At 40.3% G+C, this 15783-nt stretch overlaps 1 protein-coding gene across 1 annotated transcript in view; it reads right to left on the bottom strand.

The window, feature by feature from the left end:
* Positions 1-15783, bottom strand: part of DOK6 (docking protein 6) — a 355992-nt gene that overhangs the window by 52102 nt on the left and 288107 nt on the right. Inside the window, exon 7 of the mRNA XM_042962800.1 lies at positions 9401-9518. Within this exon, the coding sequence (XP_042818734.1) occupies positions 9401-9518 (118 nt within the window). The remainder of the gene's footprint in view (positions 1-9400; positions 9519-15783) is intronic.

Raw genomic sequence — 15783 nt, 5'->3', positions numbered from 1 at the left:
TTGTCGAAAATTTAGACAACTTTAAAATATTTTACAAATGAATTCATGAATGATAAACTGTATCTCAGAGAAAAGCTTCCCCATTAATCAGGATGGTGATAATTAGAGTTACAGATACAATCACAGGGTGTTCTGAGCCAACATCTTTTTTTGAGCACAGACAGAATTCCACAATGGGAACGACAGGGCCCCAGACAATGGCTAGTCCTCAACTTTATATAGGAGAAGTAACTTCTGAAATTCATTGGGAAGAATGGGATTTTCTGGTGAATAAAAGAATAAGAAGAACAATTTCTGTCATAGAATTGTGTTAAGAACTCTATGAGTAAGAAAATTCTGTTTGAAAGTCATGTATCTTTTATCTTCGAGCATATATGTAAAAGACATTATCACTTAAAGTTTGGCATTGAACTTCTCCTTGTATTGTGAATAGTTTTACAAAAATAAAAGGGAGGTTCTCAACTTCCTGTCAAACCAATTTAATAAACCAATGCCAAAGAAAGATTTCTAAGAGAACTTCCAAACTATGCTACTCTTCCTGTATTAAGTACAGGCAACACTTATGCACAGGGCTTCAATTCTTAACGTAAATTTCTCTTATATAACCATGCTCCTAAGTTTTAGATATTGGATGTTTTAAGTTTGCAGCAGCAGACTTTCTATTAGCATCTATTCTTTGTAGGGCAGTAGGGTGAGTCTTAGAACTTCACTGAAGGTCACATACATGTAGGATTGAATCTACATTAACTTTGCAGTTTATTCTGTATCAAGTATCATTTCAATGATGCTAATTCCTGATGTTCCTCACATTTTTAAATCCTCCGATCATTATCAAATCTCAGAATACTGTAGTCTTTCTTTGGAAGATCAAGAACAATAGAGGGGAAAATGGACAAAATACGATTATTAAGCCTATAACGAGGGATAGGGTGCATTTAGTTGAAGGGCCAGAGATAGAGATGTGGTTAAAAAATACAACAGAAGGGGCGCCTGGGTGGCGCAGTCGGTTAAGCGTCCGACTTCAGCCAGGTCACGATCTCGCGGTCCGTGAGTTCGAGCCCCGCGTCAGGCTCTGGGCTGATGGCTCGGAGCCTGGAGCCTGTTTCCGATTCTGTCTCCCTCTCTCTCTGCCCCTCCCCTGTTCATGCTCTGTCTCTCTCTGTCCCAAAAATAAATAAAAAACGTTGAAAAAAAAATTAAAAAAAAATACAAGAGAAAACAGAGGTCTTGGAGAAAAATATATTTGAACATTTTCCCCCTATATGTTCTCCTATGTATTTCATATTTTGTGATGTGTAGCTTAATAGGTACAGTTTTCAGAAAGGCAACATATGGTGAGACAGTACTGAGCACATATGGTTGTGTGTGTGTGTGTGTGTGTGTGTGTGCACACGCATATGTGTGTGTGTGTGCACACGCATATCTGTGTATGTGTGTACACACATGTGCACACGCACACATATCCATGACAAAGACAGCTGGGCTTCAGTCATGGTTGTATTAACCTTTCCCTGAATTAGTATTATGTACTATGTTTATTTCCTCCTGAATAAAATGGAATATATATTTTTCTTTAATAGTCTGATTAATATTGACCTTAATATGTTGCCTCCTATATTTTAAAAATTAGGTGGGGGGTGAAGCTTGAGGGAGAAAAATCAAGTATAGAGACCAGGTTTCGGGTTTAATTCCAATTTCAATTTCAGGTTTGAATTAAAGAGAGAGAAGCAATTTATTTTAGTAAAGCCACTGGCAGATTACACTAATCCAGTATAACATCTGGTAACTCTTGAGTCTTTTATCTTTATCTATCTTTATCTACTACTTTTACGTTTCTCGTAAACAATGATTAAATGGCTGGGTTGTTATACTTTACCCTGGGCGCCCTCTTTAGATTCTGTGTTGTGCTATGCCAGGAGAACTTAATTAACAGCCTAAATCTTACCTTTCACCTTTATTCCACCCAGTAGAGTACATCCCAGGAGAGAATAAATTGAGGCATAACTGGCTTAGGCAGCCTGGTCTACCTTAGTGGGGGAAGACGTTTCTCAGAAAGGCTTCTCAGCAGTCAGGGTAGGCTAATCAGCAAGAGTAGATCTTGAGGGGGACTGGGGTGAGTGGGGAGGAGCAGGGGCACTTCCTGTGCACTGAGCTGAATTCCTTCCAGGAATTTGCAATGCCTTGGCCTGAAACACAGGTTCTAATTTCCCTTGGGCTACCTGGACTGAGCCATGTGAGGCTTGGGAGAAGGGGGACATCTGTTTGAGGGGAGATGTCTTGTTTAAACTCACTGATGGGAAGAAAAAAAATAAGTAAAGACTTATGCCCGACATTTTATTTGTATCTCGCATTAAAAATTTAGGGTTAGGTTGAGAGATTTGGTTTTTCTAGAACTATAAGAGCTATAAAGCATTTCTTAAAGCTAGACTTTTAGAAGGTCTTTAGAACAAAACAAAATTCCTCATGCATAGCAGAAAAACTGCAATAATATTTTAAAGTAAATACTAGAATAAATTGGAGTAGGATAGCATACTTCCTTTCATCAGAGAAACTTCTTAATGGAAATTTAATTTACTTCAATATACAGACAATGGTTAATAATTATTGAATGTTTATACCTAATGTGGATTATCTCATTTAAGTGCCATGATAGAAACCATTATCCTCATTTTAGACATGAAGAGAAAGAAGCTTAGAAAGATTAACTAAATTGCCCAAAGTCATACAACTCAGCAGTGGTAAAGCTAATATTCAAAGTCAGGTTTATTTAACTCCAAAACTCAGTATTTTAACCTACAGACAGCACTTCTTCACAATGAGCTCTAAATTTGGCTGAGCCATAGGGATAAAAATCATTTGAAGTTTCTACCTCACAAATGAACGGAGGAAGAGTGTTTATAAACAAATACATTGGTATATTAGGGTCATCTATAAGTGTCTGGGGGCACAGAAGAGGGAGTGATTGTGGCTCTAGCATTTGAGGAACATTTCACAGTGAGAACACTTTGAACATTTTTACGGTGTCTATTTTGGGAAGCAATCACTCCATTTATCTCTAAAAACTGGTATCTAGAGGCATCTGGGTGGTTCAGTCACTTAAGTGCCTGACTCTGGATTTTGGCTCAGGTCACAATCTCATGGTTCATGGGATCGAGCCCCACATGGGGCTCTGTGCTGACAGCGTGGAGCCTGCTTGGGATTCTCTCTCTCCTCTCTCTCTGTCCCTCCCCGTCTTGTGTGCTCTCTCTCTCTTTCTCTCAAAATAAATAAACAAACATTTATTAAAAAAATAAAACGAAACAAAAAAACCCAAACTGATGTCTAGGGAGGCATTGGCTGTCTTTGACTTACTCTTCTAAGATAAAGGTATTCACTAAATGTTCAAAAAAGATTTACCAGAAAGGGTTGATTCTGGAAAATGGCTCACGTTTTGGGGTTGCTGCTACATCTCCACCAGTGGACTTGGGCCCCATGCGGGATGTGCGATGCACTTGGCTGCTACCAGTCGCCATGACTGCCACACCTGCCAGTGTACACATGGAGCACAGAACATATGCAGGCTCCTTCATACCATCGGTGCAATTTTCTTTTCTCTTTCCTTTTTTTTTTTTTAACTTGCTATACAAGGCTTTTATTAACTTTGCAATTTGGAAAACCTCATATGATGAAAATTTGAACAGAAGGTCTCCGTGGAAACGATTTATAAACAACGTGAACTTGAAACTGAATGGGCAGGAAAGACAGCGGGTCATAGTTGAGTGAAGAGTGAGTAAATCCTTCGATTTACCTTCCTAATCTATGTCAGAATTCTATTTACTGTTTTCTGAAGGTTATCTCTAATTCTAATTGCCTGTTTGCAGCCTGTCCTTCCGAGAAATTGAAGCTGCCCATGCCCTTTCGGCGAGAGTAACATGCCTTCTGTGTAATCAGGTGCGCCACTGTGCTGTCATGGGCAGTCTGCAGCTTAATTACAGACGTAGAGAGGGCAGAGGGAGGTGGACGAATCAGAGCCGACAGCGAATATTAATCAGTGTTAATGAAAGCACAGCTCCCAAAGTTACCGCTTTTGCAAACGGCACCCCCATCATCCTTGATGCAAACAGTGAGGGTGTTCGAGCTGCTCCAAAACGAGTCACAGTATATCCCCATAGGGTTTTGTGTCCAAATAAGTGATGAAACGGATCAGGGGAGGGTTAAGGTTGGCACACGGTCCCGAAGCCCACTCCCCGGGGACCGTTTTCAGCCCACGTTCTTGACCCTGCTTCCCATCAGCGTGGCTGGTGGAAAAACTTCTCCAGATGGAAAGCAGCAGGTGGAGGGACACAGAAACCCAGCTGCCAGGTTATGGGGACAGAGCCACCAGCCTCTCACAGCCCGTCCTGTGCTCACCAGACGAAGACCAGTGTTAGCAAGTGTCTGTGGACTCAGGCCCGTCCTAAAGCAGGAAGCGGTCAAGCCCACGGAGACCTAAGCGTGCACAAGGGGAAGAGGGGGCCCAGGATGGGCTGGCGTGGCACCAGACATGACGGTTCCTTCTGCGGAACCGTTGAGGAATTTCCTCAGAGAGGGCATGTGGGAGCCGTGCTGTCCCCTCCGTGTATCCTCTCCAATGCATTTCTACATTCATTGTTTTTGCATTCAACAAAGACTCAGTGCGTGCCTGCGGTGAGCCTGGTACCATCAGTGGTTTCTACTAGATTGATCTGTCATTTTCAGTAAATGCTTAGGCATCTCCACAAATCCCAATTTAAAGACCTGGCTACACGGTCCGTCCTATAGATATGCGAATGGTGACTACAAGTCAAGGTGATGGCCTTTCCAAGGAAAAAAGAACCGTGACCTCCTGGTAGGGTTTTGTTTCTTTCTTTTTCCTTTTTCCTCCCTAACCCCCCCTCATCTTTAAAAAAAATTTTTTTTAACGTTTATTCATTTTTTGAGAGACAGAGAGAGACACGACATGAGTGGGAAAGGGGCAGAGAGAGGGAGACACAGAATCCCAAGCAGGCTCCAGGCTCTGAGCTGTCAGCACAGAGCCCGATGCGGGTCTTGAACTCACAAACTGCGAGATCATGACCTGAGCCGAAGTCGGACGCTCAACCGACTGTGCCACCCAGGTGCCCCTCATCCTTTTTTAATTTTTTTTTTAGTGTTCCTCGTGCTCTTAATACATCTGCTAATGGCCTTAGAGCAAAAGTCTTAAGTCTAGCAATATGAAACAAATGGTATTTTTTTAAGCATTGACTTTTTTAAAGTTTATTTTGAGTGGGGGGGGGGTGAGCAGGGGAGGGGCAGAGAGAGAGGGAGACAATCCCGCAAACTGTTAGCTTATGACCTAAGCTGAAGTCATGACTTGCATATTTAAGTGACTGAGTCACCCAGCCACCCCTTAAGCATTTACTTTTGAGTCAAGAGTTCAAAATCATGTTTCCTTCCCTGGAAGTGTATGGTCTGCCTAAGTCTAGAGACAGCATTCCTAGAATGCGTCGTGGCACAAAAATTTTTCATTAACGCGTAAGTCAGAGAAATACAAACAGAAACTTACTTTCTAATACAAACTAATCATCCTGATTATCTGGAAAAAATCAAGAACAGGAAAAGTCTTTACTCACACCCTCTGCAAGAAGACGTGACGTGACCCAACCTCTTACCAGCCATTTAGGCGTAGAGATTTTGCATAGTAGTGCCTCGTCCTTAGCTAACTTGTACTTGTTAAAGTAAGTTACTCTTTTTTCCCAAATATTAAAGTAAATGCAGGATGCCAGTATTGACACGTTGGTCTTTTTCAGTGTCTTTCACTACTATAGTTATAGAACAGGTGACAGAAATGAAGCCAATAAAATAGAGCAAGTGAAGTTTTGAGGGTGACCGGCCATCGAAGTTATAGGTACGTCTTAACAGAATAGATTTGTTTGCACACCATGAATATTTTTTCAGTTCTAGAACATGCAGTGCTTATTAATGAATCCCAATCTACTAAGGTTTAGAGATATAAAGCTTTTCCCCCTTTGCCTTCTGAATGAAAGCCTGCTGAATTTAATTCATATTGATCTCAGCTTCACAGTTAGAATGTAGGAAATATGATGAAAAATTCTAACGGTACATTTTTATTTCTCATTGCTACCTGCAGGTTATTTGACAATGTAACACCCACCATCGTCAGATTTTTCCCTTGACTCTGGAAGATCAGACTGTATTTTCCCCTTTGTAAAGAAGTGATGCCCTTCATGGAGCACCACCAAGGAAGTGAGACACAAAATAACTACACTTTCAAATGTGGTTTATTGAAAAAAAAATGTAGATGTGTATGAAGGGGTGCTAAGGTTCACTTTTCTATTTTTCTTTCTTGTTTCGGTAGTTTTATCCTGCCCTGAATCCATGAGCACGAAGCCTGTGTAGATTCCACACCAATAAAAAGCTATGGTCAAAAGACTCTTGTCCTTTGCTTAACTTGACTGCCTCAACAGAACAAAAGGAGAATAAAATATATCAGCTTTGTCAAAGCATCTCTAACAATTTACCTCTGTATCTATTTAGATATTATCTACTCACCTAGGATCTAGCTATCCATCTAGATGTTTATATCTCTCTGTATATGATATAACTATAAAATAAGGAGTATGTAAAATATAAAATGTATTGCTCTAAGAAGCATACAATACAAAAGTAAGCCCGCAATATAGTGAAATGTAATTTACATCAAATACATTCTGTATTTATTGGACTTGTGGTAATCACCTTAGTCGACACATATTTCTTTGTTACACAAAAATGACAAACAACCAAGGAAGAATGTGGTATTGAGACCATACAAGCAAACTGTTCATCATAATTGATAAAGCATTTAAGTCCTTACCTTGCTGGAAATTAAGATCAGTGAGATAGATCCTAGAGTGTTCTAATCAGTTACTGACTCTGTTATATTGTAAGTCAACACTGTCCGTTGGCAAGTCTTCAGCAGCGTTTTGAGAAATTTAAATGCATTCTGGCGTTGTTTTGTTGGATGCATATGAAATTATTTCTGATATTGTGTATCAGTCTAAATGTCAGCTCTTCCTTTGGAGAAAAATTCCCCACACACTACCATGCAAACAACAAGCTTTCATTTGCTGGATTTATAGACCAAACTCTTGTCAAAACCCAAAGGTATCACGACACTGGCTCCAACCTTTTTCCAACTTATTTGTAGTAACATCTCAGTTTCTTTTTGCTTAGAAATGTGGCCATTTGTATTTTTGCATGAAAAATACAAAAATACATGTATTTTTTATTTTACAAAATAAAGTTATTATTTTACAAAAATATTGTTATTATTTTATTAAACATCAATATTGTTAAAAACAAGACAGTAGAGTCGATATGGAGTCACTTAGGCTAAACCTCATGATGCCTACCCAAGACTTAACACATAATTCGAGTTTCTGCTCTCCCAGAAACAGACTCTTAAACCAGTCAATGGGGAACGATGTGGTCAATGCTAGTGAGGGATTCTATCTTATAGACCTCTGTGGTCCCCTTAAGGAGATGACTTTGCTACACCCAGTTCATTCTCGTCCAGTATAATTTCCTTGTCCCGCTCTGTCTGCCTATAAAAGTCTTTCATTACATATAGCTCCTCAGACCTCCTTCCTATCTGCTATCTGGCATGCTTTTCATTCATGAATAACTGAATAAAGCCAACATGATTTGTAAAATTTACTCGGTTGAATTTTGTTTTTTCACAATAATTACACCTATCTGTTTAGGTTTAAATAAAAATAACCTTACACTAAGAGCATATTTTCTAATTATTTCTAATCATAGGAGCAAGCAAGATTAATCTCCCAAGATCACGACTTAGCATTTGAGCAGAAGCAAAAAAGCAAGATGTGGTCTCCTCTTAGTGATCCACAAGACATTCAAGAATCTCCTCGACCCTCTACTCCTTATCCTGTTAAAGGTTTTCTCATACAAAGAAATAACACAAAAAGATAATAACTCTCCATAAGAGGGTTCATTTAAAATATAAAATGCAGGGGCGCCTGGGTGGCTCAGTCGGTTGAGCGTCTGACTTCAGCTCAGGTCACGATCTCACGGTTCGTGAGTTCGAGCCCCGCGTCAGGCTCTGGGCTGATGGCTCAGAGCCTGGAGCCTGCTTCCGATTCTGTGTCTCCCTCTCTCTGCCCCTCCCCCATTCATGCTCTGTCTCTCTCTGTCTCAAAAATAAATAAACATTAAAAAAAAATTTTAAAAAAAAGATAAAATATAAAATGCAAGTACCATCAACAAATGACTAAAATTGTTCTGACAGCTTTTCCTTGCAGAACGAATCTTTCATCATTAATTCCCACTGACCAAATTCCATTAGTCTAGGTTTGAAATGCTGGCAAGCAGATATTGCTTTAAAAATACACCATTTCAGTTTCCGCATCGCCAAAACATTTTGCTGTTGTTGTTGAAAGACTTCGTGTTATCGATATGAGCAAAAGTTAAAGTATGAATGGAAAAACAGTCTGAATGTCCAACTATGCTGAAGGTCATACCGGTCATTTCTTCACCAGGGATTTACTGGGTGCCTATTACTTTCAAACCCATTGTGCTCAAAAACTCTTTGTTGGATGAGTTGTTTTTTAGCTGTGTTTTGTTAGCCTTACTTTTCTAAGTTCCCACTTCCTTCAGTCTTGGTGAGCCGTAAGTCAATTGCTTATAGCTGAATATTTTATCTGAAGGATAAGACTATTCATTTTAAGACAACAGGGAAAGAATAGGAAAAAAAAAAAGAATGCCAAATCTGAGGTTTGTGCTGCAGTCGATCAAATACCTGCTGTCTATGAATCTGATTCATCTGGTAAACCATTCCCATTTTAGTTAATTAACCATTAATCATTAGGAAAAGTACAGAAGCAAAGTATTCACACTCATCTCCCGCCTTGCGCCCTCCAGAATTATTTCTGGGCCAAGGCTCTGGCTACACTTGAAGACTTTTGAGAATCGGTTTGTGTAGTGTTTTATTACAGAGCCTGAAATCAGCCCCCTGAACTGATATTCAATCCTATTAAAAAAGGATGCTAAGGAAAAAATCCTTTATAAAACAGCATGAAACAGACCCTAGGATCAGTTACTTTAAGCTTCTGATAATGTTTTGTATAATGTTCCAGTCAAGTTCCAGTTTTTATGTATAATGTTCTAGTCAGGTGCCAAATACAGTCCTCAGCCCTCAGCGACTTTTTGGAATAATTTCTACCATGAGACTGTGCAATGATAGCTTTAGAAACACCACTATAAATCTCAGAGCCCCCACTGTGGCCAGTGACAGCTGATAAATGAAAAATGGAGGGAAAGGAAGCAAGGCAATTTGCATGCCTCCTGGCCCACCTGTAGGAAGCTAATGGAGGTGCCGCTTGATTATTTTCAAGTTACTTGCCTTGCAAACTGTAGATTTCTCCAACACTGTTCTGACGGGTGATGTGATGCCAGTAGGCGCTACGAGGAAGAGATATCGATTTGGATAACGTCATTGGCTCAGTCAAGCTTGTCTGAAGCTAAAAGAAAAAGGAAATGTGTCAGGCTTGATGCAAAATATTAGACCGAAATCTGCCCTTTCAGAAGCTGAGGGTTAAATGTGGGCATCATGTGACCAAATCTGTTATAGATACCTGTCTGATTTGCTGTCTAAGGTTAGCTTTTTTAAAAAAAGGTAAATGAATGACTCCAAACATATATGAAGCGAACACTTATAGACAATTGGATCTCATTCATTGATTTAGAAGGAACAAATAGATGGTACAACCGATTCCAGGGAGAATTCAAAGGGCATACAGTTAACCAGGAGCGCAGGGAAACAGCCAGAAATAACCAGGTGTACCCACCACCAGACAAGTTTGTGTGCATTTATTGAACAAGAATTATGTGGATTACTATCAGCTTTCTGCAATTTACTGAACTATAAAATAGCTCAGCTTGGGGGCGGGGGCAAGCGCTTTCACAAACACATACTCCCAAATGGCACCAAACACAGGATACCATTAATCCTTTTCACCCATTTCCGTTTACAATTTTTCCAGACACCTCCTCCCGCCTTTGCCCAAGGGATCTTTTCTCCAATGGACGTTTTTTGCGCTCCTGCGATAGGATCTTTTACATATTAAAAACGTGTTTTCCCTGAGAAGTTCTGTGATAAAAATGTGGCAATTATGTTCTCACTTGAAACATAAATTTTAAGGGTAGCCCCAGAGATCAACACAACGTCACTCAGGTGCTCAAGCATAGGATTCGTTCCAAGAGACTGAAACTTTACATTGCATTTTCAAGAAATAAATTCACTTTGATTGATTCACTCTAGGTTTTTAAAAACCTCCAGAAATGGTTTTATTTGTTCTTAGTGCACATTTCCCTGACGCAATCTGAGCAAACGTTCACTTTCTGATGGGCAACGGGAAATCCTCTAATCAATAAAACCTCGCATTTCCTCCTGATTGAATACCTGACTCTTGGCAGAAGGGGAGCTGCGAAGATCACGTCTAAGCTCAGGTGTGAGCTTAGAGACCTGTTTGCTCCATGCCGGTGCCTTTTCCCACCGCACCGCCCTGCCTCTGGCCCTTCCCATACTTTGTATCCAGGTTCCCACCCTCCACTGAAGACGTGATCAGGAAAGGACCTGATAGGCTGTAACAGGCTCTTTAAAGCCATATAAAGCTGAGAGGTTTCTCCATTTTAATGGAAGATGAAGCCCAAGGGCGTGAACGTTTTGATGTGATTCCACATTTCAGCAGTGAGGCATTTCTACAAACGCTATGACTTGCCACCAAAGCGCCCTACTCAGTGAACTTGAAAGTCTGGCCCTGTTAAAGGTTATTTTTTTTAAAGATGGCTTTCAGTAGCAACATTGTAACCAATTTATAGATTTTTCAAATTGTGGGATAGTTTGAAATTTTCCTTCCTATCGTGAAAACAGATGTGCTAAACCACACCAACAGCCTGTGGTTGGTAGGTGGAGGGAGTGGGGGAGAAGCCAGGTTTCTGGGTTATGATAGGGTGGTGCTTTCTAGAATCTTTGGGGTGTTTGTTAACCACACACACTTCTGGATTTTCCCCAGACCTAACATTTGGAGAATCTCTGTGTGTGGGGCTATGCCCGTTAACAAGTATCAGGATACATACTAAACATCCACTCCTGAAAGGAATAGAGGCAAAGCTCATTTTATGAAATTAGCACTGGGACAAAAGGGCTTTCACCTTTAAAGCCAATTTCTCATGTGAGGTATAAAGTGAATTCCAACACATAACGTCTTTAGTTAGTGTGGGCAATGCCCATTAATAAACATCAATTAATCCATAAAGCCAATCTCATATTAATCACACTTCTGTCTACACTTTATTGTTCTAATATATTGTGATTCGTTTATTAGTATACAATACACCATCCGTGGTCAATTCACCTTCCCCAAATTACTTTTCCTTCTATTTTTTAATTCTGGGAAACATATTTCTTCCTAAATGGTCAGTCTTAAGCACCATGGAAACACAGTAAACATATTTTTCTCCTGGAAACAAATAAGTTGAGAATTTCCTCCATAAAATTCTCGTCTGAATCACCAATTGTTTCTTCACCTCATTTCTCTACTTCTTGGTCTTCACGGTTTTCAAATCACAGGTAACCTTTAACCTTCTATTTCTTCACTTGTTTCTTTAGTTTCTTTTTATTCTACTTCAATATCTAATTCAGAAAAGTGAAAAATCTGTGTTTGAAAACCTGAATGTCTACGTTCTCCCGATCTCTGCCAAAGGTACCTATCTTGTCCATCCTACCTCAGATTTTTAATCTTCTACACATCAGAGAATCCATTCCTCAGTTGTTCTTCAAAACCAGGTATTGAGTACACTCATGAACTATCAAGCCATTCTGTGCAATGTCTTTCAATGGAATCGTATCACAGGTGGTATTCAATATGCATTATTTGTGTGGAGGATTGAAGACGGCTGCATTCAGATACAGGGTGATGGGCTCCCTCCTCTTAAATCTCGGCGGACCAGTGACCGATTTGATGAATAAGGCAACATAGACATGACATTATGTCTGTTTTGGCTATGCCTTAGATGGCCTCTACCTGTCCTCTTCCCTCCACCTGTCCTGAGTTACTCTGGAAGTCTGACTACTCTGAACTGCCATGTTTGGACAAAGCCCAAGCTTACCATGTGGGCGGGTCACGTAAACGTAAACGTTTGAACCCTTCTTAGAGGATCCAGCTGTTCTCGTTTTACAGATGGAAAAATCACAACCCCCAAAACTCAGGGATTTGCTCACGGTAAAATCCCAACTATAGAACCTCTAATAGGAAACAGTTCTCTTGATTTCTTAGTCCACTGCTTTTTGGACTTTGATGTTGATCTCTGGGGGAAAATGAGCTTCCTCTCCAACATGTTACAATATATAAGAATACAGCTCTATACTTTCAAAGCACCCATCCTGCCAAAAAGAAGCAGGTAGGTCCTGGAAACTTTGGGATTCCGGTACTGGCCACAGCACCTTTTCCTGCTTTTGCCAAAATAATTATCCAGGTTACCTGATTGCCTTTTGCAATCTCCCTTTGCTATTTTGAGATTCTGCCTCCCCCTGTGATAAACATTAATGCTAATTTGTGTCCCCCTACATAAATTCATCTGTCTATTAAAAAAAACCTGCTAACCAACTTTACTTTTGGTCTGTATCTGCCCAATAATTGACTAGAAAATTTAAAGCCTTATTAGCACTCGAGGTATAAATCTCAACAATTGTGGGAGGAAAAAGGTAGCATTTATAGGTTAACATTTATGAGTCATTCCCTATGTGCCTGGCAACGTGCAAACTGATTTCAGATGTTGTTTAATATCCACATAAATTGTCAATAATCACGCCATCTGAACTTTACAGTCAAGGAAAATGAGACTCAGAGGGATAATATAATTTTTTCATGGTGACATAGGCAGTGAATGATGTCTCTGAGACTTCAAAGACCATGATGTTGAAGAGAAGAAAAGATGCCTTCCCTACCTTTCGAGGTCTTCTAGCTGGACTAAGAGTTAAATTTACCTGAGACAGATTTGCAGATAAAAAACCCCAAAGTTTTATTACGTGTGCACGGAGGCCCAATAATGAAACTGAGACACAACGAAATGATCAAGGCAGGTAGATTTTATACTTTTTAGACAAAGACACAGTAAATCTGTGAGGAACTGACGGGACAAAGAGACGTTAACTTAGGAAGCTTCAATTAGTAAGGACTTCTGGGGGTGCCTGGGTGGCTCAGCCAGTTAAGCATAAGACTCTTGGTTTCAGCTCAGGTCATGATGTCACAGTTTGTGAGTTCAAGCCCCGCATCGGGCTCTGCACTGATAGTGTGGATCCTGTTTGAGATTTCTCTCTCCTTCTCTCTCTGACCCTCCCGGCTTACTCTCTCTCTGTCTCTCTCAATAAATAAATAAATAAAAATTTAAAAAAATAAGGAATTCTAAATCAAATTTGGGCTAAGGCAGTAAATGAGTAAAAAGTAACAAGGGGGTGTTTATGCGGCCTTCTCAGCTCCCAAATTCCCATCTCTGGTGACAAGAAGGTGCCATTCTTTCCTGGAGCAGGGAGGGCGCCTTTCACACAGGAGATTTACTTCCTGCTTTCAGTGGGACAGAGGAGGGTCTGAGTGTCCTTCTTGCACAGGTTGATTTTAAGTAGCTTTAATTCAAAATCATCAATATGCCAGAGTGGCACATTTTGAGGCAGCCTGCCCTTGGCCCCTAAATCTTGGCAGACACAAATCACTGTGAAATAAATGACGGGATCCTTTCTCTTCAGGGAGCAGATGTGAGGCGAATTGCACCAACCAGGTCAACCGCATGGCCCAGAGGCAGGGACGAGTGTGCCTCTCTCCAACGTTGAGGGGAGGGCATTACAACCAGAGCCGCTCAATCCCGGAGTTGTTAGGCACACATGCTTGGCTGTCAGCACACCTGTTCTCACCCACGGACTCCATCTCTGCCTTGTCATTTGACCTCAGGCGACACGCTTAAAACATTTTTTTTTTTAAGATTCAAGTTTTCCTTCTCTGCGAACTGAAGTTAATATAATCTACCTCAAGTGTCGTTGTTAATATTTCATAATGTGATGCTTTTAGAGGGAAGAACACAACGTTTGCCCCATCTGAAGGGCTTGGTAGAAACTCCTGGCTCACTCTTGCCTCTACTACATGGGAGAGGTGGCTTACAACAGACGCATCTATGCGATACGTGGTCAAGACGTGGAAAGGTGTCCAAAATGAGCTATCAAACGAGTAACAGTGAAGACCGTCGGGTTCTTAGACAAAAGTCTAAGAGCTTAATCGAAGTACAAAATTCAAGAAATAGGAATATGTGGCACAGATGTTCAGTATGGGCAGGTGCGAGAGGCAGGACACAGGCGAGACCCAGGGGAGCAACGCTGGTAGCAGGGTGTGGGCTGCGTGTGTGCGTGTGGGTTTGCACACATGCGTAACATAAGCCGGGAAAAGACATTGTTTTTAAATGATTATGGGTCTCCTGAGTGGCTATGTCGACATGTTCCCTGGTATGGCTGAGACCAGAGGAACTGGGTAGGGAACGACACTGTAGAGAAGAAGCACTCCAAAACTCTGAGAGGTCAGGGGACATGAAAAGGTAACACGCGAGATCCATGTCAGAGGTCACCAAAACACGTCATGCTGCTTAAAAAGGAAATGGTGAACCCAAGTGCAGTCCCAGTCGGGAACATTTAGTTTATTTGTTCTTGGAAAAGAGCTCATGAAACTTGAAAACTGTAGAGAAAAAGAAACCCCAGAGAGCTCTAGCCAGCCAAGCTCAGCACTGTTTGGATTTACTCAAACAGTCCTCTGAAGTTTGAAGGTTTACGGGCAATTGGTTTTTCACAGACTTGACTTAATTTTCAATAGGGGACAACTCACACTTAATCTTCCATTTTATTCAAGATAAATGAAAAGGAATTAGAAGATACCTTGCTGAGTTGGTACAAGACTAACAAACACGATGTCATTTAGTCATTTAATGGAAGTTGCTAGATGTCATTTAGAATTGGACTTTGCAGAATGTTATTCTGGTTATTTTGGTTTAAACTTGAACCAAAATGTATGTCATCATTATATGTTTTAAGCCATGTATTGATCAAAGTACTTTCATAGAATGTAAAAAAGCCGAGCTTTAGAATAACATCAGAAATGATTACAAACATATACATAAACACTTTGAACACCATTCTTATCTGTAACCAGTAATGTCTTTAAGAATATATATATTCTTTACTTATCTATCAATTATCTATGAATCTCTTATTTGTAAGTAGACGCATTTAGGGAGCTACTCTCTGAATATAAGAAACGTGATGTCTACATATTGAAAGATGACATTTCACGTGTAAATAAAATGTTCACTGTCTTGATTTTGTAATATCTAAATTATCTAGAGAATGTATTAAAGTTTATATAAACAATTTCCAATGTCTGCACATAATGAAAGCTGGGATGAACTTTTAACAGGGGTTATAAAATTTTACCCACTTAAAAATAAAGCTCAGCGTTTTTCTTTTGCCACCCATCTCATGACTTAGCTAATACCTGGGCTTTTACTGCAGACCAGCTGGTATCCTAACAATCTGAGTAGATATTATTCTTGCTCCTTCCTTCCCTCTTTCATGAAAAGGTAACTAAGACACAGCAAAGGTAAATACCTTATACGAGGTCACACAGCTCTTTCTTTCTCTAACGTCTACCTGGATAGCCACTGTGATGCTCTGCTTCAGCGAATATATCC

Source organism: Panthera tigris, chromosome D3 (genome assembly GCF_018350195.1).
Source record: "Panthera tigris isolate Pti1 chromosome D3, P.tigris_Pti1_mat1.1, whole genome shotgun sequence".
In the NCBI taxonomy this organism is placed as follows: domain Eukaryota; kingdom Metazoa; phylum Chordata; class Mammalia; order Carnivora; family Felidae; genus Panthera; species Panthera tigris.
The sequence above is the reverse complement of the archived record's forward strand: the minus strand, read 5'-3'. Positions and strand labels throughout refer to the sequence as shown.